The sequence below is a fragment of the Dama dama genome, chromosome 24 (assembly GCF_033118175.1).
Source record: "Dama dama isolate Ldn47 chromosome 24, ASM3311817v1, whole genome shotgun sequence".
Taxonomy (NCBI): domain Eukaryota; kingdom Metazoa; phylum Chordata; class Mammalia; order Artiodactyla; family Cervidae; genus Dama; species Dama dama.
Window position 1 is genome coordinate 6,288,277 of NC_083704.1, and position 27,559 is coordinate 6,315,835.

The window sequence follows — 27,559 nt, forward strand, 5'->3', positions numbered from 1 at the left end:
TCCTGTCAGAGAGCCCAGGGAGTTCGTGGAGAATTCCGAGTGTGTGCAGTGCCATCCAGAATGCCTGCCCCAGGCCATGAATGTGACCTGCACTGGACGCGTAAGGAGCACGTTTGATGTTACCCCCACGCATCAGCTGCAGACCCGCAAGGATGACCCACCACCATCCCGCCCACTCCCCACACTCCAGCCCGTCCCGCCCCATCTCACAGCCGTCAGGGGCTGTGACTGAGGGGAAGTCGGCATGTGGCCTGCCTGGCTCGAGCATTCATCTTCTCTGTCCAACCCCCAGATGCACATGGTGACGCCTGGTCTCGGACCACAGATCAGGGCATACAGGGTACACTGACAACCAGCCTTCACTGTTCCTGACATCTGCCACCATTGCTTTATCATCTTAACCAAACGTTACCACATTCTTACTTCACATTAGTTCATACTTACTTGAAGGAGGTTTTTTTAATCACATAGAAAAAATTTTCAAAATTCAGTTTCATATCCAGATTACATTCAGTAATAATATTTTAGAGAGTGTAAGTGAGAATGAAGATCCCTCTCACACCAATGTGTTCATGTTGTTAATTCTCACTATTACCAGTATAAGGAGCTCTGTTTGGATTTGAGCTTCAACGGTCATATCTAAATCTACTGACGGAAAATGTTTTTCAGAAGTTCTCTGAATCAGACAGATGATGATAAGGTTTTGAGGTACAAGCTGCCAAAATAGGTGGTTACAAAGTAAACCACTGGTTTTTAGGTTAGTCTTGGGTTAACTTTTCGTCAGTGAAATACAATAATTGGTGATGTTGACTGACTTAGTCATCTGATTGTTCTCGCTCTGGGAACACTCAGTCTTTGAGATGTAAGGGTGCTTAGCCAACAGGCAGACCCTTCCCTACCCACCTTACTTCAGCCCTTGTGAAGTGTGTGGATGCAACCCGAGCAGCCCTAATATATTGACGAGTCTGACAAACAGAACCAAATTTAGCATAGCACAGTTAATTTATGCAGCCACTGTGTTTACACTTGCCACCTTCTCAACACTGGGGAAATGCAGGTGTGGTTTGCTTAGCTTTGCCTTGGCAAGCACAGCTTCCCACAGAAGCCCCTCAACTTCAAGCATGACTCACAAGGAAGCCCATCTGAATAATAAGGATGTAAATACACATGCAGACCAATCAGTGTTTTAACAAGGAAAAATGCACGCAAAGTATTAAGGACAATCCCGTAAAACACACAGTTCAGTTTCTTTATGTTTTCATATACAATTCACATTTAAAGTCAGGAAGGCTTTATTCTCAACTGTTAACAGTGGTCACATCAGGCAAGACACAGTCAGAGAATTCAGCTACTTGAAGAATTTCTACATTGCTTGATTTTTTTTTCGTGATATATATTTCAAGTAAAAAGTTACTTCATTCTGAAAGACACATAAATAAATATTTGATTTATGAAATGGTTTTTCCGCCTCGGTGCAGGGACCAGGCAACTGTGTAAAATGTGCCCACTACATTGACGGCCCTCACTGCGTCAAGACCTGCCCTGCTGGAATTGCGGGAGAGAACGGCACCCTGATCTGGAAATTTGCAGATGCCAGTCACGTGTGTCACCTCTGCCACCCCAACTGCACCTATGGGTGAGTCAGGGAACTCTGGGTCTGCAAGAGAAAATGCAGACTCACAAGCTGAAAACGTTTTCCAAACTGCCCAGGCAGTGAAGTACAGAGGTTTGTATTAGAGTCAGTTCCTCCAGGTGTTCTCGCGCTACGGCCACGGCAGAGGCCATAAAACGCTCATGGGAGGTAACAGTGCTCACCAGGAAGCCTCTCAGCGTCTCCAGGTGTGTACCATGCCAGGGCTCTTTCCTCTGTGCCAGCAAGTCCAAACAAGAGTAAGGGACAGGTGGGGTGAAGGCGGAGGTCCTACCCTGTCCTCAAAGGTTTCTACACATCTTTCCAGATGACTGGGGTTCCTGTGGGAATCCTTATTGTTTTACAATTAATGGAAGATAACATTGCCTAGACAGCATATTAAAAAGCAGAGACATTACTTTGCCAACAAAGGTCGGTCTGGTCAAGGCTATGGTTTTTCCAGTAGTCATGTATGGATGTGAGAGTTGGACTGTGAAGAAAGCTGAGCACCGAATAATTGATGCTTTTGAACTGTGGTGTTGGAGAAGACTCTTGAGAGTCCCTTGGACTGCAAGGAGATCCAACCAGTCCATCCTAAAGGAGATCGGTCCTGGGTGTTCATTGGAAGGACTGATGCTGAAGCTGAAACTCCAGTACTTTGGCTACCTCATGCGAAGAGTTGACTCATTGGAAAAGACCCTGATGCTGGGAGGGATTGAGGGCAGGAGGAGAAGGGGACGACAGAGGATGAGATGGCTGGATGGCATCACCGACTCGATGGACATGAGTTTGAGTAAACTCCGGGAGTTGGTGATGGACAGGGAGGCCTGGCGTGCTGTGATTCATGGGGTCGCAAAGAGTCTGACACGACTGAGCGACTGAACTGAACTGAATTGAACATTGCCTAGAATGTTCCTTAAAGAAGCTTTTTCTTTTACCTAGTTGATTGCCAAGTTGCTAATAGGTAGATTAAAACTATTTTGACTACAATTAGCTGAAGCGCTCTGAACATTTGTATCTTGTTTACTAAAATAATAAATTTGGCAATGAAACTAGACTGCTTCTAGAAATCAGTGGGAAAAGTTGAGTTCTCATATATATTTCATATTCCCTTCTATCTCTCAGTCCTCAACCTTATTTAGAACCATTACTCTTCCCCAGAGCTATCTCTTACTAGCTGTGTAAAGTGTATTAACCTGTCCGTACCTCACTTTTCTCATCTGTAAATTAGGTTAATACTGCTGCATTGCTCACAGAATTTCTGTGACCTTGATTAATACACGTAATGTACTTAAATGGTGCCTGGAACACATGCATGTTCAATCAAGGATTGCACAAAAGGTGGTGTGGGGCTGTTGATGACGTGGTAATAACCATGGTGATGGTTATGATGTTCATAAGCAGTGTTGGTGGTAGTGATGGTGGTAATTGTGATTGTGATAATGATTAGTGTTCTGAAAGGATGCAGAACCTTCCAATTAGACTTCCAAAAATCAAGAGTCTTGAAAATTATCCAAATATGTCCTAATGTTTTAACTGTATTTGTATGTACAAAAAAGGTCTTCATGACCCAGATAACCACGATGGTGTGATCACTCACCTAGAGCCAGACATCCTGGTGTCCGAAGTCAAGAGGGCCTCAGGAAGCCTCACTACAAACAAAGCTATGGAGGTGATGGAATTTCAGCTAAGCTATTTCAGATCCTAAAAGATGATGCTGTTAAAGTGCTGCACTCAATATGCCAGCAAATCTGGAAAACTCAGCAGTGGCCACAGGACTGGAAAAAGTCAGTTTTCCAGTTGTTTTTCCAAAGAAAAACAATGCCCAAGAATATTCAAACCACTGCACAACTGCACTCATTTCACATACTAGCAAGGTAATGCTCAAAATCTTTCAAGCAAGGCTTCAAAAGTATGTGAACCAAGAACTCCCAGATGCACAAGCTAAAATGCAAAGGAACCAGAGATCAAATTGCCAACATCCACTGAATCATAGAAAAAAGCAAGGGAATTCCAGAAAAACATCTACTTCTGCTTCATTGACTACACTAAAGCCTTTAACTGTGTGAATCACAGCAAACTGTGGAAAATTCTTAAACAGATGGGAATACCAGACCACCTTACCTACTTCCTGAGAAACTTGTATGCAGGTCAAGAAGCAACAATTAGAACTGGACATGGAACAATTAACTGGTTCAAATTGGAAAAGGAGTCCATCGGGGTTGTATATTGTCACTCTGCTTATTTAACTTGCATGCAGAGTACATCATGCGAAATGCCAGACTGGATGAAGCTCACACTGGAATCAAGATTGCCAGGAGAAATGTCAATAACCTCAGATACACAGATAACACCACCCTAATGGCAGAAAGGGAAGAGGAACTAAAGAGCCTCTTGATGAAAGTGAAAGAGGAGAGTGAAAAAGTTGGCTTAAAACTCAACATTCAGAAAACGAAGATCATGGCATCTGGCCCCATCATTTCATGGCAAATAGATAGGGAAAAAATGGAAAGAGTGACAAATTTTATTTTCTTGGGCTCCAAAATCACTACAGACGGTGACTGCGGCCCTGAAATTAAAAGATGCTTGCTCCTTGGAATAAAAGCTATGACCAACCTAGACAGTGTGTTAAAAAGCAGAGATCACTTTGCTGACAGGTCTGTATAGTCAAAGCTATAGTTATTCCTGTAGTCAGGTACAGATGTGAGAGTTGAACCATAAAGAAAGCTGAGTGCTGAGGAATTGATACTTTTGAACGGTGGTGTTGGAGAAGACTCTTGAAAGTCCCTTGGACAGCAAGGAGATCAAACCAGTCAATCCTAAGGGAAATCAATCCTGAATATTCATCGAAAGGACTGCTGCTGAAGCTGAACCTCGAATACTTTGGCCACCAGTTGCAAAGAGCCAACCCATTGGAAAAGACCCTGATGCTGGGGAAGATTGAGGGCAGGAGGAGAAGGGGGTGACAGAGGATGAGATGGTTGGATGGTATCCCCGACTCAACGGACGTAAGTTTGAGCAAACTCCAAGAGATAGTGAAGGACAGAGAAGCCTGGTGTGCTGCAGTCCGCAGAGTCACAAAGAGTCAGAGGCAACTAAGCGACTGAACAACAGCAAATATGGAGAAGTCTGGGCCTGGAGACAAGTGATTTGGGAATGACTTGTATCCTGGTCAATTTCCATTGTTTAACCTTTTTAAGTTTCAGCTGTTACAAGGGTAAATGGAAGGGCACCATCTTTCCATGACCCTGTGGTCCAGGAGTCTCAGTCCTGGGTGACCGAAGAGTAATCCCAGCAACAAGAAGGAAGCCTAGGCATCTCCTATGTGGTTTACATGTGGTTGTCTTCCCCCTCTAATCTTAGTCTAGCCTATTGGTGTGTTCCAAGTGACCTGCAGTATCTTACCAAGTTTAACATCCAAAATCCCCACTAAAACCAGTACGTCAATTTAACTAGGGCTAACATTTTTATAATATTTTGTATTCCCAGTCAGGAAATGATAATTTCTTCATAAATTCAGATATTCTTTTTTTATATTTCAGTAACATTTTACAGTTTTGTTCTTTCATGTTCTGCTTGTATTACATTTGCTATTGTGAAATGGACCTTACTTAGAGTATACCTTCTAATTTATTACTTCTAATATATAAGATAGCTTTTGATTGTTTTGGTGGAGGTGTATAGTCATCTCATATTGATGGTCTTTATTGAACTTCCTTTGAGATTAATGTTTTAGTTCATGGTCTTGAAGTTTCCAGGAAAACAATCATCTTATCTCCATGAATGGTATCTTCATCTCTTTTCCAAAAGTTTCAAATCATATTATAAAGGCCAGGATTTCTAGAATAATATCAGATACAATGGTAGTGGATATCAGTTTTTTATCTGATGGTTGTGGGAATGGCTATAGTAAATCACCGTTAAGAACATTATTTGCTATTACTGTGAGTTACTATCTCGTTAAAGAAACAGTTATCTACAGTTATTCCTACTTTTGAACTATTTTTTTTAATGCAGAATGAATTTTGAATTTTACCAGACCCCTCCTTGGCAGCAATTTTAAGATTTTTCCCTTTGGGTATATCAGCATGCTGTTATATTGAGTAATTTGCAAATTCTACAAAGCGTAATATAAATGATAGTTTGCTAGTTTTTCACTCTATTTTTTTCATATTTCTCCATAATAAGGAATTTTGGAACAGAGTCTCTTAAATAGAATTATATTACCCATTAAAATATATTTTTCCTATTTTTTCTGTCTTTTGGAAATAACTGTGTCTATGTATGTGTCTGTGAACATGTATCACTGATAGAAAAGCATGTAGTTTTATGTAATCTTGTTATTACTATCTGTATCTTCATCCAAAAGAATTACTTGATAAAAAATGGGTTTAATTTTTTAAATATGGAGAAATATTGATAGGATAAGGGGAAATAAGAAAACATATCTTTCATTGTGTATCTATGATGTATACAGCATCAGCAAACAGATAGTCTCATTGATGTCTCAGAGCGAGCTCACTGCTTTTCCATTTGTATTGTTAAAGGAACACTTAGGCTCTGGAGTCATTAGCCTGCAGTCCCAGAGCCCAGGTTATGGGAGGATGCCTGCTTCAAGAAGCCATCCTCTTCCCACAGGGCAGGGCTGGTTACCCCAGGGAATGGGTCAGGAAACATAAAGTCCGTCCACTGTTGAATGGAACCATACTTTATAATAAGGTATCAGGGAAAGGTTTCTTTGAAATTTTATGCCAAAAAACTAAATAGTATAAAATTCTGCCAATTTTAATTACATGTAATAAAAAATAATAAATGGGAGACAGACAAGCAGTAATTTTTCTAACTAAATCAAATGATAGCATGATGCAGCGTCTTTTGCCTGATATTCGACAGTAATTTCTGTAGACTTATACAGGGGACCATCAGCTTTCTCATGGACCTCTTAATCCTCTGATACTCAGATCATCCCCTCTTACCACACCTGTCCTGTCACTGCCCTCATCCATCATCTCTTCAAATGTAAACTGACTGAGCTCTCACTGTGAGTATCTCTTGTCAATAACTTCTTGCTAGAAACCCCATAGGTTTCCCAGCAGCACTTTGAGAAGCTTCATGAAACCCACTTCTTGTCCAAAGTATGCAGTTCCAGTTTGTACCACTCTGCATACAGTTCCCATTTTGTTACTTTCTGGAGACTGACAGGCATAGTGGGAAAATATAAAAACACTAATGAGGAGGGATATTTTGAGTAGGGTTTAACTTTACCAGTGGTCATCCATTCAGTTCAGTTCAGTCGCTCAGTCATGTCCAACTCTTGGCAACCCCATGGACTGCAGCACACCAGGCTTCCCTGTCCATCACCAACTCCTGACACTTGCTCAAACTCATGTCCATCAAGTCGGTGATGCCATCCAACTATCTCATCCTCTGTCGTCCCCTTCTCCTCCTGCCTTCAATCTTTCCCAGCATCAGGGTCTTTTCCAATGAGTCAGTTCTTCACATCAGGTGGCCAAAGTAGTGGAGTTTCACCTTCAGCATCAGTCCTTCAAATGAATATTCAGGACTGATTTCCTATAGGCTGGACTGGTTTCATCTCCTTGCAGTCCAAGGGACTCTCAAGAGTTTTTCCAGCACTACTATTCAAAAGCATCAGTTCTTCAGTGCTCAGCTTCTTTATAGTCCAACTCTCACATCCATACATGACCACTGGAAAAACCATAGCTTTGACTAGACAGACCTTTGTTGGCAAAGTAATGTCTCTGCTTTTTAATACACTGTCTAGGTTGGTCAGAGCTTTTCTTCCAAGGAGCAAGCATCTTTTAATTTCATGGCTGCAGTCACCATTGCAGTGGTTTTAGAACCCCACAAAATAAAGTCTTTCACTGTTTCCATTGTTCTCCCATCTATCTGCCATGAAGATGCGACTGGGTGCCATAATCTTAGTTTTCTGAATATTGAGCTTTAAGCCAACTTTTTCACTCTCCTCTTTCACTTTCATCAAGAGGCTCTTTAGTTCTTCTTTGCTTTCTGCCATAAGGGTGGTGTCATCTGTGTATATGAGGTTTTTGATATTTCTCCTGGAAATCTTGATTCCAGCTTGTGCTTCATCCAACCTGGTATTTGGCATGATGTATTCTGCATATAAGTTAAATAAACAGGTTGACAATATATAACCTTGATGTACTCCTTTCCCCGTTTGGAACCAGTCTGTCGGTCTGTTGTTCCATGTCCAGTTCTAACTGTTGTTTCTTGACCTGCATACAGATCTCTCAGGAGGCAGGTAAGGTGGTCTGGTATTCCCATCTGTTTGAGTTTTCCAGTTTGTTGATCTGTGACTGATCCACACCATCAAAGGCTTTGGCATAGTCAATAAAGCAGAAGTAGATGTTTTTCTGGAACTCTCTTGCTTTTTCAATGATCCAGTAGATGTTGGCAATTTGATCTCTGGATCCTCTGCCTTTTCTAAATCCAGCTTGAACATCTGGAAGTTCACAGTTCACATAATGTTGAAGCCTGGCTTGGAGAATTTTGAGCATTACTTTGCTAGTGGATGAGACAAGTGCAATTGTGCGGTACTTAGAACATTCTTTGCCATTGCCTTTCTTTGGAACTGGAATGGAGACTGTCCTTTCCCAGTCCTGTGGCCACTGTGAGTTTTCCAGATTTGCTGGCATATTGAGTGCAGCACTTTAACAGCCTCATCTTTGAGCATTTGAAATAGCTCAGCTGGAATTCCATCACTTCCACTAGCTTTGTTTGTAATGACCCTTCCTAAGGCCCACTTGACTTTGCACTCCAGGATGTCTAGGTGAGTTATCACACCATCAAAGTCATCTGGCTCATGAAGATCTTTCTTGTATAGTTCTATGTATTCTTGCCACTTCTTCGTAATATCTTCTGCTTTTGTTAGGTCCATACCATTTCTGTCCTTTATTGTGACCATCTTCGCATGAAATGTTCCCTTGGTATCTCTAATTTTCTTGAAAAGATCTCTAGTCTTTCCCACTCTGTTGTTTTCCTCTGTCTCTTTGCATTAATCACTGAGGAAGGCTTTTATCTCTCCTTGCTATTCTTTGGAACTCTGCATTCAGATGGGTATATCTTTCCTTTTCTCCTTTGCCTTTCACTCCTCTTCTTTTCTAGCTATTCTCTAAGGCCTCCTCAGGCAACCACTTTGCCTTGCTGCATTTCTTTTTCCTGGGGATGGTCTTGATCTCTGCCTGCTATTCAGTGTCACGAACCTCCGTCCATAGTTCTTCAGGCACTCTTGTCTATCAGATCTAATTCCTTGAATCTATTTGTCACTTCCACCGTGTAATCGTTAGGGATTTGGTTTGGGTCATACCTGAATGGTCTAGTGGTTTTCCCTACTTTCTTCAATTTAAGTCTGAATTTAGCAATCAAGAGTTCATGATCTGAGCCACAGTCAGCTCCCAGTCTTGTTTTTGCTGACTGTAAAGAGCTTCTCCATCTTTGGCTGCAAAGAATATAATCAGTGTGATATTGGTATTGACCGTCTGGTGATGTCCGTGTGTAGAGTCTAGTCTCATGTGCTCTTGGGAGAGCCCTTGCTCTCACCAGTGCATTCTCTTGGCAAAACTCTGTTAGTTTTTCCCTGCTTCATTTTTTACTCCAAGACCAAACTTGCCTGTTACTCCAGGTATCTCTTGACTTCCTACATTTTCATTCCAGTCCCCTATAATAAAGAGGACATCTATTTGGGGTGTTAGTTCTAGAAGGTCTTATAGGTCTTCATAGAGCCATTCAGCTTCAGCTTCTTCAGCATTACTGGTTGGGCCATAGACTTGGATTACTGTGTCATTGAATGGTTTGCCTTGGAAATGAACAGAAATCATTCTGTCATTTTTGAGATTACATCCAAGTACTGCATTTTTGACTCTCTTGTTGACTGGGAGGGCTACTCCATTTCTTCTAAGGGATTCTTTCCCACAGTAGTAGATATAATGGTCATCTGAGTTAAATTCACCCATTCCAGTCCATTTTGGTTCACTGATTCCTAAAATGTCGATGTTCACTCTCGCCATCTCCTGTTTGACCACTTTCAATTTACCTTTAGTCATGGACCTGACATTCCAGGTTCCTGTGCAATATTGCTCTTTACAGCATCAGACTTTACTTCCTTCACCAGTCACATCCACAACTGGGTGTTCTGTTTTTGTTTGTTTTTGTTGTTGTTGTTGTTGTTTTGCTTTGGTTCCGTCTCTTCATTCTTTCTGGTATTATTTCTCCACTCTTCTCCAGTAGCAGTGATGGGCACCTGCTGACCTGGGGCGTTCATCCTTCAGTGTCATATCTTTTTGCCTTTTCATACTGTTCATCCATTAGCAGATATTTTTTTGTCTTTGACGATTATGGTTTTCCTGGGAGATAACAGATTATGAGAAAAGGAGAAGCCTGTGTCTGGTGTAGGGAGGAAAGTCTGTAAGCTTGCAGGGCCAAAACTACATTGTCTGACACCATGGAAAAGACGTCTTAGACCCTCAAGAGGAGTACAGTTCAGAGATGAGAGCCCTTTGAATGAGATAGAAAATGAATAGAACCATATGGCAGCGTGCATCAAACAAGCACAAATCCTCTTCACATACCTGAACAGGGCTTCTTTGTCTTTCCCCCAGCCAAGAATATCAGTCTTTTCCATCGAACTGGAATACTCAATCTTGCTATTGAATATTCAGTCTTGCATTGACAAATATTGCTGTACTTCAAGACAAATTTATTCTGCCTTTTCATCCATCATCCTGTAATCAGAATAGCAGATGGTGGTGCCCCCCAGAATGGGAACCCAGCTGCTGAGGGGACACGTTAATATAAATGCTATTTATGCTTCATGTACAACATCTTAGTTGTGTGGAAGTGGGTGGAGCCAGTGTCTGGCCTTCCGGGTCTGACATTATCCCCATTTCCCTGCCCCGAGATGCACGTTGTCACTTGTCTGCCCCCACCTTAATCAGTATGGCCCAGGAAATGATTCTGATCTCAGCTCCCTCCACCTCCTGCCCACATGGATGTTCTAGAGCCAGCTGTAAGGCATCTGAACCCCTGTCAAAAGTAAGACATGAAAACATTTCAATAACAAAGACCAGAAGCTGCCTACTCTGTTCAATCCTTATCACAAACTGGACACTCAAAACTACTTGCTGAGTGAATGAATAAATGCATGATAAACAAATGATTAAGCAATATTAAGACACATTTTGATTCTTTTTTTTTTTATAAAGAACTCATACAATTTATTTATTTATTTATTTTGGTCTGTTGATTCCTCAACATTTCTTCTTTTTTTGGGGGGGTTTTGTCATACATTGATATGAATCAGCCATAGAGTTACACGCATTCCCCATCTCGATCCCCCCTCCCACCTCCCTCTCCACCCGATTCCTCTGGGTCTTCCCGGTGCACCAGGCCCGAGCACTTGTCTCATGCATCCCACCTGGGCTGGTGATCTGCTTCACCATAGATAATATACATGCTCTTCTTTCGAAACATCCCACCCTCACCTCCCACAGAGTTCAAAAGTCTGTTCTGTACTTCTGTGTCTCTTTTTCTGTTTTGCATATAGGGTTATCGTTACCATCTTTCTAAATTCCATATATATGTGTTAGTATGCTGTAATGTTCTTTATCTTTCTGGCTTACTTCACTCTGTATAATGGGCTCCAGTTTCATCCATCTCATTAGAACTGATTCAAATGAATTCTTTTTAACGGCTGAGTAATATTCCATGGTGTATATGTACCACAGCTTCCTTATCCATTCATCTGCAGATGGGCATCTAGGTTGCTTCCACATTTTGATTCTAATGATTTAAAAGTAATTTGACACACGTCACCTTATGATTTAATAAAAACTCTCCAAGAAAAAAATGACAAATAAAATAATTGAAATGTGTCTTTCTCTTTCAATTCCTACAGCTGTACAGGGCCAGGTCTCAAAGGCTGTGCAGCAGATGGGTAAGTGTGACACTTTGTGTTTGATGACCTGACCAGAAACAGCCAATAGTTCTGTGGGCAAGGGTGATGCTTTCTCTCTCTCAATGCTTTCTCCGACTCCCCTCTGCCCTGGCAGGTTCTCACTTCTCCCCGGGCCAAACTGGGCATTCCTAGCAGAACCCACCCTGCCTGCATTACTGGCTGTGTCCCAGGGATGGGAGAGTGACACAGGGCATCAGTGCCAGGCCTCTTCCACATAGAGCCAGCCTCACCCACCTGGTCCTTCTCCATCTATACAACCCGTCATTGCTCCATGGGTCACAGTATTATTGGATGATGCTTCTCTTCCAGCTTCTCTTCTCTTTCCTCGCTGACCCAGTTGACCCTCAGCTTGTGGGGGTTTGATGACAGAGCTCCAACTGTGGGGATTTCTCCCCTTACTTCCTTTTCTAAACACATGACTTCCTTCAGCATTTCAGCTGTAATCTGTTTGCCATCATTGCCTGAAATGCTACCCAGAGAAAAGCAGAATTGAGACTTTTCTATTCAGACTCATCAGGGAAGAATGATATTATCAATTAATAATATCTGTCATGGAATCAGAATTATAAACAAGACACCCACCAGATACCCCCAAACACTAGCCAAATATCCAGGCACCTCTGCCATCTCTACTAATGTTTACAAAACTCCTCCCCTCAACAACTTTCCTCAGCGTCAGTCAGCTCAGTCTCTTGCCCAAGAATTAGCCAAGATAACCAATCCCTTCTACTATAAGTGAAACATTAACGACAAATAGGGAAGTTTCTCAAAGACAAAGGTTGCCTTTTATGCCCCTCTTCACTTGAGCCATGAGGACACCAGCAAGCTTCATCCTCTCTTCATGCTGCAGTCAGTATCTTAGCAATGAGGTCTTCCATCATATCCCCACCCTGAAACCAATCAATGACCTTTGTTATATTCATTCTTTCAATTTGTCCTTCTCTTTTCACTAACTTACCCTTACTATCCATGGAACATATACTCTGTACAAATTATTCCTTTTACCTTTCAATGTCCCCTTCAAAATAGTAAAAACCCATTAATTCAAACTACATTAATTAGGAGAATAGTATAACTCAAGACATGACTTTTGTATGTGCTAAGAAGAAGGTGTTCTAAGTACTATTCACATAAAGTACATTTGACACTTAGGAGAAATCTGTAAGAATGCTGGCACATTTTGTGTGTGTAAATTGTGCTACTAGTTATTCTTTGATATTCATTAATTGCCTGAAAATACAAAGTTTGCCAGAAGCTCAGATGGCACAGGTACTTGAAAAACAGTAGCTTTATAAAGACTCTAAATTCAGGATCTGCTCACTCAGACCGCTCTTTCCCCACTGAGTTTTGGGTGTTCTGCCCTGGTGGGAGAGGCGGGGTGGGGGGCGGACTGCAGAATGACATCACTTATCTATGACAGCTCTGCTCCCCGTCCCTGCCTTCCCCTCCACACATCCATACAGCACTTCACATGCTTCTCATCCCATGTTACAAGTCCAGGATCCCTCAAGCAGCCTCCACAGGTTTGAAAGGGTCCCTCCCTCCAGCCTGGTCAGCAGACATCACATGGGGAGGGTGTGCTTCTAACGAGTGGAGGCACCCAGGAGAGAGACACAAATTCGTGTGCAAGGCATGACTGACTCGGAGCTGTCTTTTGAGTTATGTTCCCTCAATCAGCAGACGACAAGATACTCGTCATAGCAAGAAGTCCAAATGATACCCAGTTTAAAAATCCCAAAAGGTGGGGTGAGGAGGCTATTGTACTGAAGGAAGTTGAAAGCCTGCGCTGGGAATACGAATCTGCCTCTCTTTCTCCTTGACAAGCTGTGCGCTATTGCACTGAGACAGTTCTAAAGGATGCCATGGCACCCACCCACATGGGGAATATAGGGAAGGCCAACGTGACAAACCAGCCCCCGTGTGTGTCCGCCTTGTTGCAGGCCCAAGATCCCGTCCATCGCCACGGGCATCGTGGGCGGCCTGCTGCTCGCGCTGCTGCTGGCCCTGAGCGTCGGCCTCTTCGTGCGCAGGCGCCACATCGTGCGCAAGCGCACTCTGCGCCGGCTGCTGCAGGAGCGAGAGGTGAGCGGGCCGGCCCCGGGCGGCGTCTCGGAGCCCAGGCGGCATGCCTGTGCTTTATGTATTGTGATGGGAGAGCCAGGGGAGACCCAGAGGAATCGGGTGGAGAGGGAGGTGGGAGGGGGGATCGGGATGGGGAATACGTGTAAATCCATGGCTGATTCATGTCAATGTATGACAAAACCACTGGAAAAAAAAATAATAATAATAATAAAAAAATACAGAAAAAAAAAAATATTGCCAATATCATTGAAAAAAAAAAATAAAAAATTTAAATTAACATAAAAAAAAAAAAAAAAAGAAAAACCCAGGGGGGTCTCTGAATGTCCAGTTGTAAGCAAGTGCGTATACACGTTGGTGCTTGTCTTCAGTGACATGCAGCTGTTTCCAGGGTGAGTCCTGCGGGCGGTCACCCAGCTGTGTTGCCCGCCGCCCGGCTGGCTCAGCCCTGCGGTCCGCGAGGGGGACGCCGGTGCGCAGAGGCCCGTGAGGTGCTGTGAGCGCAGGAGGTGTCGCTCTGTAAAATGCCGCAGTTCCCACCAGTGACTGCTCTTTTCTGAGCCATGTCTCTGACACCATGATTTCAGGAAAGGGTCTTCAGTGGTACCCGTGTCCACCCCTGTGTCAAAGCCAGAGCCCCCAGGAGGAGGGACCCACGGCAACTTCAGCAGCACGGCTGTGCATGCTGCAGTGACCACCACACAAGCGTGCCCTCCCCCCAAGCTTTCCTAGCCTGGGCACTTATTGCCCAGGAGCTGTTCTGTCCAAGGTCACCTGCTTGGGAGGACGTGGGAGTTGTCAGTCCCGCTTCTTTCACTGTCTCTCAGCAGGTTCCCTGGAACAGGTGTCCCCGTCTGGGGAGTGACCGGGGCAAGTTCTCTGGGCCAGAGCATGAACGCGCCTCATGCCACATGGCGTCAGGAGCTGCCACCCTTGTCCTTGGGCCAGACAGGCAGGCATCAGCTCTTCCCCTTGTCTCTCACAGCTCGTGGAGCCTCTGACGCCCAGCGGAGAAGCTCCCAACCAAGCTCTCTTGAGGATCTTAAAGGAAACAGAATTCAAAAAGATCAAGGTGTTGGGCTCAGGAGCATTCGGCACCGTGTACAAGGTGAGCCTGAGGCTCCTGGACTCGGGTCTGGGGGGCCCCGTCCTCTGCTGTGGTCCTCATCACAGTGGAGTGCTCTTTGTGTCAGTGGGGGTTTAGGAAATTCCAGTATTTTTCTTAGGTTGTCTAGAGGAGATCTCTTATAATCAGAGTGACAAGAAAGTGGTCCACTTGGGCACAGATGATTTCATGGAGGACAGGGTGAGTTTTTAGAGGATGGGTAGCATAAGTCAATCTGAAAGACTGTGGCCTGATCCCCTCAGGGCAGCATCCGAATAAAGCCCAACTCAAAACAGCTTCCTCTTCATTTATTTTTTCTATGCCCTCTTTGCTTAGTCTGATTTCAGTTAGGCCTGGACCCACTATCTCAGAATTCTGTACAAAATGACTCACACTGACTCTATAACTTACACTAGCTGAAGGGTTTTATCTAACTACTCTGATTGCTGGGACACGACAGCTAAAGAGCTGCTGAGCTGTCCTGACTCCCAGCCTGGGTGGCCTTGGGTGCAGAGCTGTGCCTCCTCACCCTTTGGGGTATGGCCACTAATGACACCCAGCCAGGCCAGGAGCCACATCTTATGTGTGTGACGCTGCCAGCCAATGACTTCTCCTCTTTCTGTTACAGGGACTCTGGATCCCAGAAGGCGAGAAGGTTAAAATTCCTGTAGCTATCAAGGAGTTAAGAGAAGCCACATCTCCAAAAGCCAACAAGGAAATTCTCGATGTGAGTTTCTGTTTTGTTCTCTGGGCTATCTGCACGCCTGGACATCAGAAGCTACCTCTTCTCGTGGTTGGCAGCTCATTTCTTTGTTTTAGACTTTCTGGTCACCACATTCTAAATGGTCACTTTTCACTTTTGCTGTATTTGTCCCTTCTGGCTACACAGTTGGTATAATTCTCTCTCACAAAGATGACTCGCTCTTCTATTCTCTGAACACCCCGAAAGGGTGGGAACCTGTGGTCCCTGGGCGTCCGCCACGGGCAGGTGGCTTCCCCCTGCCATCTCAGGGATGCCTCTGGCCGGCCTGTGGTGCTGTAGGTGTTGTGTTCAGCATGCCTCAGGAGAGAAGCAGAAGCATGAGGCAGCCTGCTTGGGGTCACACGGCTGGGTGGGGTTCCAGCCCCTGGTTACTTCTGACTCTGAAATGCGTGTTTGTTTTCTCCCACCAAATATCTCATCTTTGAAATGGCTTTTTAAAGGTGCCTAGGATTAACAGTATCATGCTCCATAAACTCTATAATCTGTTGCTCCCCTTCTGTACTTTTTCTCAAAATAAGTTAAATGTTACTTCTAGTGTCTGCTGAGTGCTGCTTTATGGAGTCCTTGAAATACTCCATAAGGTTATTATTGTTAATATGCTTTTACTTTAGATTCTGTTGAACTTTTCCTGTCTTCCCTTGGACCCTCACTAGCCAGTGAGGGCTCTGCATGGTCTTAGAAAGAGGCTGGAAGAAGGAGGGGCCAGCCTGGCGTTGGCAGAACCTACTGCAGGTAGAAGCTCGGAAGTTCTAGGGGATGCACCTTTGTGGGCCCGGGCTAACAGCACTGCCACCACTTGCTGTGGGTGGATGTGGGCTTTTCTTGCTCTTCTCCCAAAGCAGAGCCAGTAAAAGAAGAGGTGGAGGGGCTCAACAGTGAGTTAGGAGAACAGTCAATGAAAAAGGAAACTGACTGCCTTCACTGACTCAGAAATCTAGAGAACTTAGTTCATCTTGCGGCCAAGAAGGACAAAGGTCAAACGTAATATTTCCCCACTCATATCTAACCGACAGAATAATATGGTAAGCAAAGCAAACAGGCCTTTTTAAAAATGTGTTCAGACACTGAGCTTCCCGGAGGAAATCCTCTCCATCTGCATTTCTCCAGGCAGCCTTCCCTCCTTTCATTTTGCAGCAGGGAAGTCCCACTGCAGTATTTTCTTTGTGAAGGATGAATTATTAACGCAGTGCAACAGGAAATCTCACACACTGATGATATGCTTATCAAGCCAAGTTATCTTTCATTTTAGCAGTTTACGAATTAATGTGGAGTCTGTTAATATAATATCAGCTCCTATTTACGTAACCATAAGAAGTGTAACAAGCAGGCCATTTGTGAAGTCTCTTCACTTACAACCTATAGCTCCTTCTCCTACACAGTTAAAAAGAAAATATTTTAGCAGAATTTGCTTCCTTAATTCACTTTTTACTCATTCAAGACATTCTAATAACTTTCACAAAATGTGAGTTTTGACAATATTCTCTGTGCAGAGTAAGGGCAGTTTTGAAGGTAGTAGCAATAGTTTGGGGAAGAAGTAGTTTATCTGAAAAGGACACTCCAGGACCCCTAAATCTGGAGGAAATCTGCTTTCATGGGGCTGGGGTAGGGTAGAAAATAGAGGAGGTGAAGACTTAGAAAGTGTTGAAAGCCGTATTTGCCTCTTGCTCTGTCTTTGGGCGCCTCTCCTTCTCTCCCTCTGGCCCACCCATGCTTTCTTCTTTCTGCTCTGACACCTACCCTGTGGCTGTTCTGGGAGAGGACGGCGGCCTGAGGACTTCTTCTGCTTGTCCTGAAGCTCCGTCTGCCCCACAGATGCGGAGCCACCCTTGTAGGGTGGGTGCTGCCATGGGGAGCCCCTAAGGGATGGGAAAGCTAAAGCACAGGCCAGTTTCAACACTGCGTTAAAGGGCAAGTTAATGCCGCGACCAGGCTGCCCAGGGGGCCGAGTGTGGGCTTGGCTCACACGCACTTGTAAGTGGCTCCAGCTTCCCATGCTTTCATTCCCCTGCCCAGGCCAGCACTGAGGCCCGGCACACATGCCCTCTGCCCCGGTGCAGCATGCCATCAGTGGTGGCCCAGGTACTGGGAAACTTCAGAAGTATTCTTAAAGCTAGGCATATGCCTCTCCTGCAGGAGTTTAATGTTTAGTGAAATCCCTTTCCCCCAGTCCTGAACATAAACTAGTTCACAGATGAGGGAGACAGGCAAGAAAGAAGGCCCAAACAATCATTTCGACAACTGGACAAAATAATAGATTTTCAAGGTAGCCAAGCCTCAGAGGCTCTGCTGCCACGTGACTCTGACCTCAGCCTTGGGAGTCTCTGAGCGTGGGTTCTGCCTGCCAGTCTGCAGACTGATCAGAGATGGGGAGGAATACCAAGCATTCTTGCTGAAGGTCACAGAGCACCTTTGAGATTCCCAGATAAACAGCTAAGAACAAAGCTCACGTTAACTCCTGCACACGCTGAAGAGGACACGTGACTGGGCAGCATCCCCAGGGAGCCCGGGCCTCGCAGTGCAGAAGGGACAGCCTAGGCCTGTGCGGTACCAGATCTTCACAGGAGCTAGGGCCTGGCAGGGCTCCAGGCTCTGGGTGGCCCACACCCACACCCGTGCTCCACTCCCTGCGCCCTGGGTCAGCTCCTCACGGCCCGCAGCAGATGGGCCGCTCAGACTGCTCTGCTCTGCGGATTTTTCTCCCCTCTGAAGCGAGCACAACATGTTTCCAAATCTCAACCAGATCTTGAGAAAATAGAAACAGCCAGAGGATTTCTTTGGTGTTATGGTTGTACAGTTTCCCAGACTCGGGGGAGAGATGTGATTTCTGCTTTTCTGGCAATCGCATGGCCTATTAATTTTTTCATAGACTTTCTAGTCTAAATTTAGGGTGGGCACAGAAAGAGCATGCAGAACAGATTCATTTACGTGCTCTGTGTTATAAGGTCTAGAGCTTTCACTCAGCAAGTCTTCCCCCGTCTGTGGGGTGAGTTAGCAGCAGGGAGGGCAACTGAGGGGCCCCGGAGGCCAGCGGCCTGGGGTGGGAAGACTCTAGTGGGCCCAGTCCTGACAAGAAGTGTGATCTTGGGCATGGTTCACTGGGTCTCAGTTTCCTCTTCAGACAAATAATAGCTTCAGGAGGAACCACTTGCCTGTCTTCTCCAGTCCTAAATTTTTATCAGTTGTTTTTGTTGTTTAGTTGCTAATTGTGTCTAACTGTTTATGACCCCATGGACAGAAGCACAGCAGGCTTCCCTGTCCTTCACCATCTCCCCAGGTCAACTTAAACTCACGTCCACTGTCAGAGATGCCACTATCTCATTCTTTGTCACCCCCTCCTCCTCCTGCCCTCAATCTTTCCCAGCATCAGGGTCTTTTCCAGTGAGTCAACTCTACGCATCAGGTGGCCAAAGTTTTGGAACTTCAGCATCAGTCCTTCCAATGAATATGCAGGGTTGATTTCCTTTAGGATTGACTGGTTGATCTCCTTGCAGTTCACGGGACTCTCAAGAGTCTTCTCCAGCACCACAATTCGAAAGCATCAGTAGCTTTTTATCAGTAGCCCTCCGAAAGATGAAGAGCTGTCTGAATGTCCATAGTATTAAATATCTACTCTGCCCTTGAATATTGTGATGCTGCGTTTACAACCAGAGAAGGGCCACCTGCCCATGAAGGTGGGGTACCGCCCACTCAAGGTGCTTGTTCTAAAGCAAGGAGCAGAGCTGCAGTCTCTCTTGTTCGTGAAAGTGACAGGGTCTCTGATTTGTGTGACTTCAGTGTAGTTCAGCTGTGATGTTTCTGAGGTATGTCTGTGCCTAGAGGTGTGTCAGGCAGCACGGGAACACCACAGGGGGACAGGTGTTGGGGAGAGGGAGACAGTAGACAAGCTCCCGCTCCCTGCAGCTCACACAACGTACCCGCCGGGATGGGTACGAGAATCAGCATTTCCGGCAATTTCGCCGGCAGCACTGAGCCTGCTGCCCTGAGTGAACAACTGCAAGAAGCAGGAACGTTTAGCTTAGGTGGGAGTCAGGGAGGCCCCCGGAGGAGGGGTCAGCCAGGGAAGGTGGAGGTGGAGGGGCATCCCGGACAAAGCCCCTGCGGGGGCAGGTGGAGCGGCGGGGCCTGTGGGAGGAGAGGCGCAGCGCGACGACCGGGCCTCCCTGGGACAGTGAGGCCCGGGGAGGGGTTACCGCAGACGCTGGTGGTTAGGACACTGAGGACGCTTGTGTTTCGGACTCTGCGTTCGCCGCAGTCCCTCCACCCACCTGCCGTCCCCACTGTCCGCTCCTGAGGCACAGCCCCCGGCAGCCCCTCAGGTGCCTTCGCCTCCCAGGCTGCATCGGCTTCTGCACAGGGAGCCCACCCCCAATCACATCAGTGGGCAGAGCAGGAAAGGCGCTTCTGAACTTTCTCTTGGAGGTGAGGTGGTCCCTTTTGTGTCTGTATAAGAGGTCAGCATCCTTGTATTCTAAAAGGAAAGAGATTGAGTCTATTGGTAGAAATTTAGGGTTCCCTAATTAGACAAAAACAAGCCCCAGCTATGTGCTTGGTTTAAATGAAGTCAGCTTCTTCCAGCCAGGGATAGCAGGAGAGTTAAAATGAAATCCGTAGTCGTGGGTCTGTGTCAGGCCCCTGCCCTGGCCACCTCTGAGTCAGCAGGGGTAGGGTTGGGGGAAGTGGTTTTCCTTTCGCAAAACTGCGGCCGGCAACACAGACCACCTCTTAAGAGATGCATCCTGGGCCGCCCACAGAGTTTGCGATCACTGCAGGTGTAACGTCCTCTCTCCGCTTCAGAGCCGGCACATGTTCACAGAAAGGCCTTCTTTCTCAGCTGTGTGTGGTGGAGCGGCCTGTGGTCCAGCAGTGTTGGGGGCGGAGTGGTGGATGGGGGGGGCTCCTCCTCTCTGCCCGCCACAGAGGAGGAGACGTGAGGACTGCCCTCCCAGAGCTCTCACCATCACCTCGGTGCCCATGGTGAGGCTTCCGGAGTCAGTGGCCAGGTCATCGTCAGGATGTGGGTTGCCACCCACCCCGACAGCATTTTAAACTGAGGCATCTTTGGCTCTGAGGCGGAGGTCCTCATAATGACTCAGCATCACCCAAACCTGGGGTCATCAGGTCTTGTTTTCACCCAGCACTTTGCCAGTGGCGAGCACTGCCAGGGTCTCTCCGAATGCCACCTGTAGTCAGAGGGTGCCGCCGCCCACCAGATGTCTGGGCACTGCCTGGCCTCACATGCCTGTGTGAGCAGCGGATGCTGCTCTAGATGTTTCATGCGCCCATTTCCACACTTAAACCCAGGTTGGGTTTTTAGTCTAGGAAGGGTCTGCCTGCTTGTTCCCGTGGCCGTGGCGGGGAGCCGCGCTCACGTGCCTTCTCCTCCTCTCCCGCAGGAGGCCTATGTGATGGCCAGCGTGGACAACCCCCACGTGTGCCGCCTGCTGGGCATCTGCCTGACCTCCACAGTGCAGCTCATCACACAGCTCATGCCCTTCGGCTGCCTGCTGGACTACGTCCGCGAGCACAAGGACAACATCGGCTCCCAGTACCTGCTCAACTGGTGTGTGCAGATCGCAAAGGTAACTCGCGCGCAGCCAGCGCTGAGAGCGGCAGGCAGGGCCAGAAAGCAGGGCCGGCAGCTGCCTCTGCGTGCTTCCGTGCCCTCACCTCCTGGGCTGATGTGATCTTTAGGGGGAGCCCCAGAGAACCGCGGCAGGGGGCAAAAAGAACAACCCGGAAGTCAACAGTTACATTCTCCATCCTAGGAAAGCAGAGAGTTTGTCAGGAGGGGCGTGTGTGTGTGCGCACGCACGCGCGTGCATGGACACAGCATAGCCTTTATTTTGGATTACATTGAATTGATTGTCTTTGGCATCAGATGGGTGCCTCTCCCACTCCACATTGAAAATCTAATTATTCGGCTACGTTTGCACAGTTGGGTGCTCTCAGAATGGTTGGAGTTAGTGTCTTATTTCCCTGGCATTCTTTTTGCTGAATACTGTGTTAATTTGTAGCAGAAGATGAGGCACGGCTTTCAAGCAGGCAGACCTGGTAGCAGAACCAGCAAACCAGCCCACATGAGGCTGGCAGGTGGCAGAGTGCTGGGTGGACAGGCAGGTGCTGGCCCTGATGTGTGCTGGCAGGAGGCAAGCAGACGCTGCTTCTGCTTCCTGAGGCCCCTCACACGATTCCGCTGTCAACAGGCTGGAGCTGGGGAGGGCCTGGTGGGGGCGGTGAGCTGAGCGCCAGGTGTTTCGCTGCTCATATGGCCTCACAAGGACTTTCTTTCATCTCAGATCTCTCCCTCTTGATCACAGCACTGCGTCAGTTATTTGCAGCCCAACTTGCTAATTCTGTTTCTTCTAACAGTGGGTATACCTTTCACTCAGTTGAATGAATGGAATCTGTGGCCGAATCCTGCCCCAACCCCCTCAGCCCTTGGAGAGCAGGTGTTAGCTCGAGGAGACCAGGGAGGCAGGGAGCCCCTCGTCTCCCAGCCCTGGCAAGTCCTGCTTGCTCCTCTCACCCAGGGCAGCAGTGCAGCTCGGTCCTGTGGATTTACAGTTCTCCTCCCGGAGCTGAGGGGCTCCACAGGCTGTCAGGCAGCAGGCTGCCTCCTGGGAAAGCAGACAGCAGAGTGCCGCTGTTCTTCTGTCTCAGCCAGAGCCCCAGAGGCTCCAGCACCCTAGGAGTGGGAGAGCACCTTCTCAGACCCCCGCCCATCACCCAGTGCTCCTGTGATTCTCACGGCCGCAACCCTGGTTTCAGAGCAGAGGACTCACGTGGCCACGCTGAACAGTGGTCCTGATAGCCTGGTGCGCCTCAGTGCTGCGGTCTCATGAAGACGCGGTTACTTCTGCGTCTGACTGTGTTAGCTTCCTAGGGCTGCCTCCAAAGACCGGGACAGACTTGCTGCCTTTCCACAGTGGAAACTTCTCTCACAGTTCTGGAGGTTGGAAGTCCAGAGTCAAGGTGTTAGCAGGGCCGTGGCCCCTGTGGAGGCTTTTAGGGAGAATTCTTCCTCCCTTCCTCAGCTCTGGTGGCTCCAAGCATCCCCGGCTTGTGGCAGCATCACTCCCAATCTCTGCCCGCATCGTCACCTGGCCTCCTTCCCTGGGTCTGAGTCCAGATCACCCTCTCTCTTAAAAGGTACCAGTCATGATTTTGTCTCAAGATCTTTTAATTAGATCTGCAAAACCCTGTGTCTGAGCTCACATTCTGGGTTTCTGGGTAGACGTGAAATTTTGGAGACACTATTCAGCCCAGTGGCTGATGTGGGGGAGGAGGTCATTAGCCTGGCATAGGCTTCACTGAACACACACTCTTTCCTGGAGGTATATTCATGTCCTGACCTCTGACCTCAGAAATTCTTCCTTAGTCTCCTCCCTGATAATCTGAGGCAGGAGAATGACCAAAGTTATCCCCCTCCACTCCAGGCAGTCTCTAGTACCTTGCTGAACTTGCTCTACTTTTTTTTAACACCTTTTGCTTCCTGGGAAGATCTGGTTTATATACTTGTTTACTTGACACTGGGAGGGAGGTGAGCTCTGTTGATCGTATGCCGACTGCTGCCCACATGGGGCCAGGCATCCAGAATGCCGCACGCCTGAGCTGTCTGCTCCTAACTGATGGGTGAGTGCAGCTCTCCAGGTGCCCCGATGTTTAGCATTCTAATCGTCTTGTGTCAATTTCCAGCTTCACAAAAGTGAATTTTTATGTGAGGGGACACACGGCCTTGGCAAGTTCTGCCCATTACAGTACTGAGCATGCAACTCTGGGGGAGTCACAGCTCAGTTCTGGCTTTTACTAGGCAAGTTGTCTTGGTGGTAAAGAACCCACCTGCCAGTGCCGGAGGCATAAGAGACATTGGTTCGATCCCTGGGTCGGGAAGAATCCCCTGGAAGAGGAAATGGCTACCCACTGCAGTATTCTTACTTGAAGAATCCCATGAACAGAGGAGCCTGGCGGGCTATGGCCCATCAGGTCACAAGAAGTTGAACACAGCTTGGGGACTGAGCAGGCGAGTTTTCTCTGCACCCGGTCTCCGCGGTTGAGCCGAGACAGAGAAGACAGTCCACGGAGCCCCTGTGAAGCGCCTGCTCAGACCCCAGGATGCAGCCCATACCCACTCCTCTGGTTTTTCCCCGCACTTTGACTGATTTAGGTTAGTGACTAAAATCTCAGCTGAAACATTATCATATTCTAGTCCTATATCGACTGTCTTTCCTTAGAGCAGCATCTCCTGGTTTTGTTCCTTATTCATGAGGTTTTCCCCTTCTTTCTTTGGCAACCCCACATTCCGATCTCCCTGGGCACAGAGACTGTATAGGAAGCTCGTTTGACCCCAAAGTCAGCCTTCTACGGCCTGAGGAAGAGCCAACACCTGACCATGGCAGGTCCTGCCCACCGCAGGACAACTCCGCTCTGCCCCGACCCTGCTCAGCCCTGAGTTTCCAAAGTTCCTGAGTTGAGTTCCCAGGGCCTGAAACTTTCCCAGGACAGTGCTCTATATATTATTCAGAATTTCACCCTGTTATTTAAATCCACGGCTCTGCCTAGGCATGTACTCTGTTTAAGATCATTTTCCTCTGAAGTCATTCACGCTGCAGCTGTTGTTAACTTTTGTCTATGATGGCGCTGCTTTCTGCTTCAGCAGAGAAACCTCACCATTGTACTTGCACGCTGTATCAATGCACCATCTATCCTGCCAGGATAGGAAAGTAATGCTCTCCTCAATTGTAAGGAGAGAAATTTGCTGTTGGGTTGGTTACTATTTACCTTAAGTGTTAAACAGTTTTCTTTGTAAAACTTAGAAGTGAAACTACCCAGGAACACTTAGTGGCTGACCAGAAACTAAACTTGCTGGCATTTTCAAAGTGGGATTTATTGACTTACAAATGTCCTCACTGATTCACAAAGTCACAGACTCTCTTGAGAAGTTTTCCAAACATTGCTGGCAAGGCAGGCACTATTACACAGGTTTACTGTCCTCCCTAAACTGTTAGGAAGACAAGTAAAAGTATATCACCCAGGCACAACGAAAAAGAAAAGCAGCACAGGTAGCCTGGGGGGAATTCTTGCTGGGGTTGGGAGGCCAGAGGCGCCCTTCCATACAGGGGTAGGGTGGATTCTAGACTCAGGTCTCAGCAGGCTGTGGTCCCATCACCCACTGCATGATCCCCCCGCCCTAAGCTCTCACTCACTGGGAGTAACTTAGGTGCTTCCGAAAGTGTGTCCATTCTTTCTGGCTACTTAAACTAGCTAGTCAATCCCAAAATAAGTAGATGGATGATAATGTCATAAAATATTAGAATCCAAAAGATGCTGCTGGACTTCAATTTAGAGAGCACTGCTTCTGTGCCAGGCTGTTCCTTGGAGCACCACAGAACGTCCACTGCGAATCCTATGTAAGTCAGCTCCCCGGCCTCTCATTAATTTACCGTTTTCTCCAGCCTTTGGGACAGCAGAGCTTTCTTTCACCTAACCTGGATTAAGATCTCACAGAAGTTAGTTTTCAGAGAGAGAAGTTTCAGATCTTGACCAGGCCCCAGTGAGATTTGAAGGCAGCTGTGGGGGAAGGGGCATCTGGGGGAGAGGCTGTCAGAAAGAAAGTGACCACAGCTTTGTAAGCACCAGACTGCGCCTAGTGCATTCTATAAGGTGAGACTCGACAAGGATGGACTTCAAAAGGCATTCCATTCAAAGGATCCATTTCTTAAGCACACAGGACACTTAGTTTGGTCTCAGTGCATTTGAAAATGCCCCAGGTGTTTTCACTGTTCACACATTTATAGGAGTTCTCAGGTCGTGTGAACAGCTAAGAGAAGACCCATCCAGGGTAGGGGAGGAAGGTGGTCCTGCCTCTAACGGGAGAGAATGAAAATCGTGCTGGCAAAGGAGCTGTCATCCGTCACCCTCGCTCGTGTGGGAGACGCTGACCATCCCGTGCAGCTCACAGGCACATTCTCCTGTTTTGGCCCAGGGGGCTCTGGCCTTTGCACCTAGGTCTGCCCTCCTTCCCCGCACCTCCCAGGTTTCCTGTTCTCCAGATCAGGACTCCTAAAGGTGAGGTTCCAGGCAGCCTCAGCCCCGCTGACTAACTATGCAGCTTAAGGGTGGTGATTCAGCCTCCAGCCTCCCTCCACGAGGCCAGAGAAGACTCCTCCTAAGAGCTGATTCACCTGCAAAGCACACAGCTGCGTAACACCCCGGGGCACCGGGACCACAGACAGGACAGACACAAACAGCAGATCCAGTCACCAGATATTTTCAGTTATTTGGATTTTTTTTTTTCATTCTTACATTGCTCCATAAAAGATTACGGTTGAGCTTAACCTAAATGATCACTTTACATTAAGTCCTTATGAAGCCAAAAGTTGCTATATGATTAAAGCATATTCATCAACTCTTAGACATTTCGTTTAGTTACTTCCTGAGCATTTATCTGTCAGGGTCCAGTATCATGTGAAATATATATATAATTAAGACAAAATTTCTTATCTCCCCAAACTTACGAACAGGTAAGGAAAACAGATCCATACAGACCTAACAGTACAGGAGGAAATGAGGGGGTCAGATCAGGAGAGGTGGGGACCAGACTCCCAGAGGCTGCTGAACATGCCACATGGGAACCAGCAAAGTGGGCTCAGCCTGCCAGCCAAGCGCCAGGTATGGGGACGGCAGTGGTGAGGCAGGCACCCCACACCCTCCGGAGTCCTGGACGGCTTGGTGCTGTGGACGGGAGTGAGAGCCAGGCCCTGCCCTGGGAGTTGTCTGAGGGAGCAGTGGACGGTGACGGAGAGACGCTGAGGGCTGCTGAGAAACGAGGGGCAGGGCAGGAGGGGAGGGGATACCCCCCAGGGACCTGCAAGCCCAACTTCATCATGAGAGCCAAGGGCACCATGCAGGTATTTATTCATGATCTGACTTTTGGGGAAACTGTAGCAGGACATGGCAGCAGCCTAATTCAAGGTCATGGCAAAAAGGGTGGAGTAGAGAGGAAGGATTTGGCATCCAGGAGGAAATGGTAACAATCACAGCAGTGACGGACCATTACTGGGTGCTGTCCTAAGTGCTCCATAGGGATTACCTCATTTAATCCTCTGAGTAGCCCATCTTACATGTGCAGAGAGTGAGGTAAGGGGGTTTAAGTAAGGTGCCAAGGTCTCAAGCACATAAGCAGCAAAACCAAGATTGATCCCTGGCATCCTTGCTCCCACGTCTGTGCTTTTCCCCAGCCCTGATGTCACAGGTCAGAGTGGAGGCCCCAGACCAGTGAGCCTAGGAAGCCTCCTGTCCGCACCCAGCAGAAGCTTGGTGTCTGGAACAGGACATTCTGACACTTGCCTGCCTGTCCTGAGGGCAGGCTCAGTGGTGTGGAAGCTGTGCTTCACTGTACGCTGCCAGAGCCTTCTGCCTGCCCTCCACTTCCTACTTCTGCCATCTCCGTAGTCACCAAGTCACATCCTCCTCTTCCCCTCACTGTGGTTAAAAGTCTGCTAGAAACGCAGCTCGGGTCTGCCTCTCCCTCTGGGTTCCTGCTGAGAGCTGCAGGATGCGCAGTGCCTGGGAAAGCAGTCTGTGAATCAGACCCAACCCGGGCCTTCCTTCTGCTGCGAGCGTTGTGCCAGGAGCACTTTCATGTCCCTCGTGGAGTGTCCACCGCTCTCCTGTGCCTTCAGCTCCCAGCGTGACGGGGGCTCTTCAGATCCCCTTTTAACCTCATTGTTGCAACATCCATCTTTGCTGTCCTATGTTAACTGACAAAATAAATATATTCCCTTAAACTGAAGTGAGAACCTCAGAGGAGAACCAGGGAAATGCATTTCCAAGAGGCCTCACGAGGCTTAAACCCTGGTGTTGCTTCCTGTGGTTCTGTTTGGATTCTGAGGGTTCCCGAGCAGTGTCAGGGCTCTTATCTTTGGTGCTGGTTAAAATCTTCACTGTGTGGGGCACTGAAATGGCCTTTCAAGCCCTCTGTGTTGTGTGGGA

The 27,559-nt window shown here is 47.2% G+C and overlaps 1 protein-coding gene across 1 annotated transcript in view; it reads left to right on the forward strand.

The window, feature by feature from the left end:
* EGFR (epidermal growth factor receptor) overlaps positions 1–27,559 on the forward strand; it is a 209,919-nt gene that overhangs the window by 157,491 nt on the left and 24,869 nt on the right. The window contains exons 14-20 of the mRNA XM_061127612.1: positions 10–100; positions 1,479–1,636; positions 11,562–11,600; positions 13,562–13,703; positions 14,686–14,808; positions 15,434–15,532; positions 20,962–21,147. Coding sequence (XP_060983595.1) covers positions 10–100; positions 1,479–1,636; positions 11,562–11,600; positions 13,562–13,703; positions 14,686–14,808; positions 15,434–15,532; positions 20,962–21,147 — 838 coding nt within the window. The remainder of the gene's footprint in view (positions 1–9; positions 101–1,478; positions 1,637–11,561; positions 11,601–13,561; positions 13,704–14,685; positions 14,809–15,433; positions 15,533–20,961; positions 21,148–27,559) is intronic.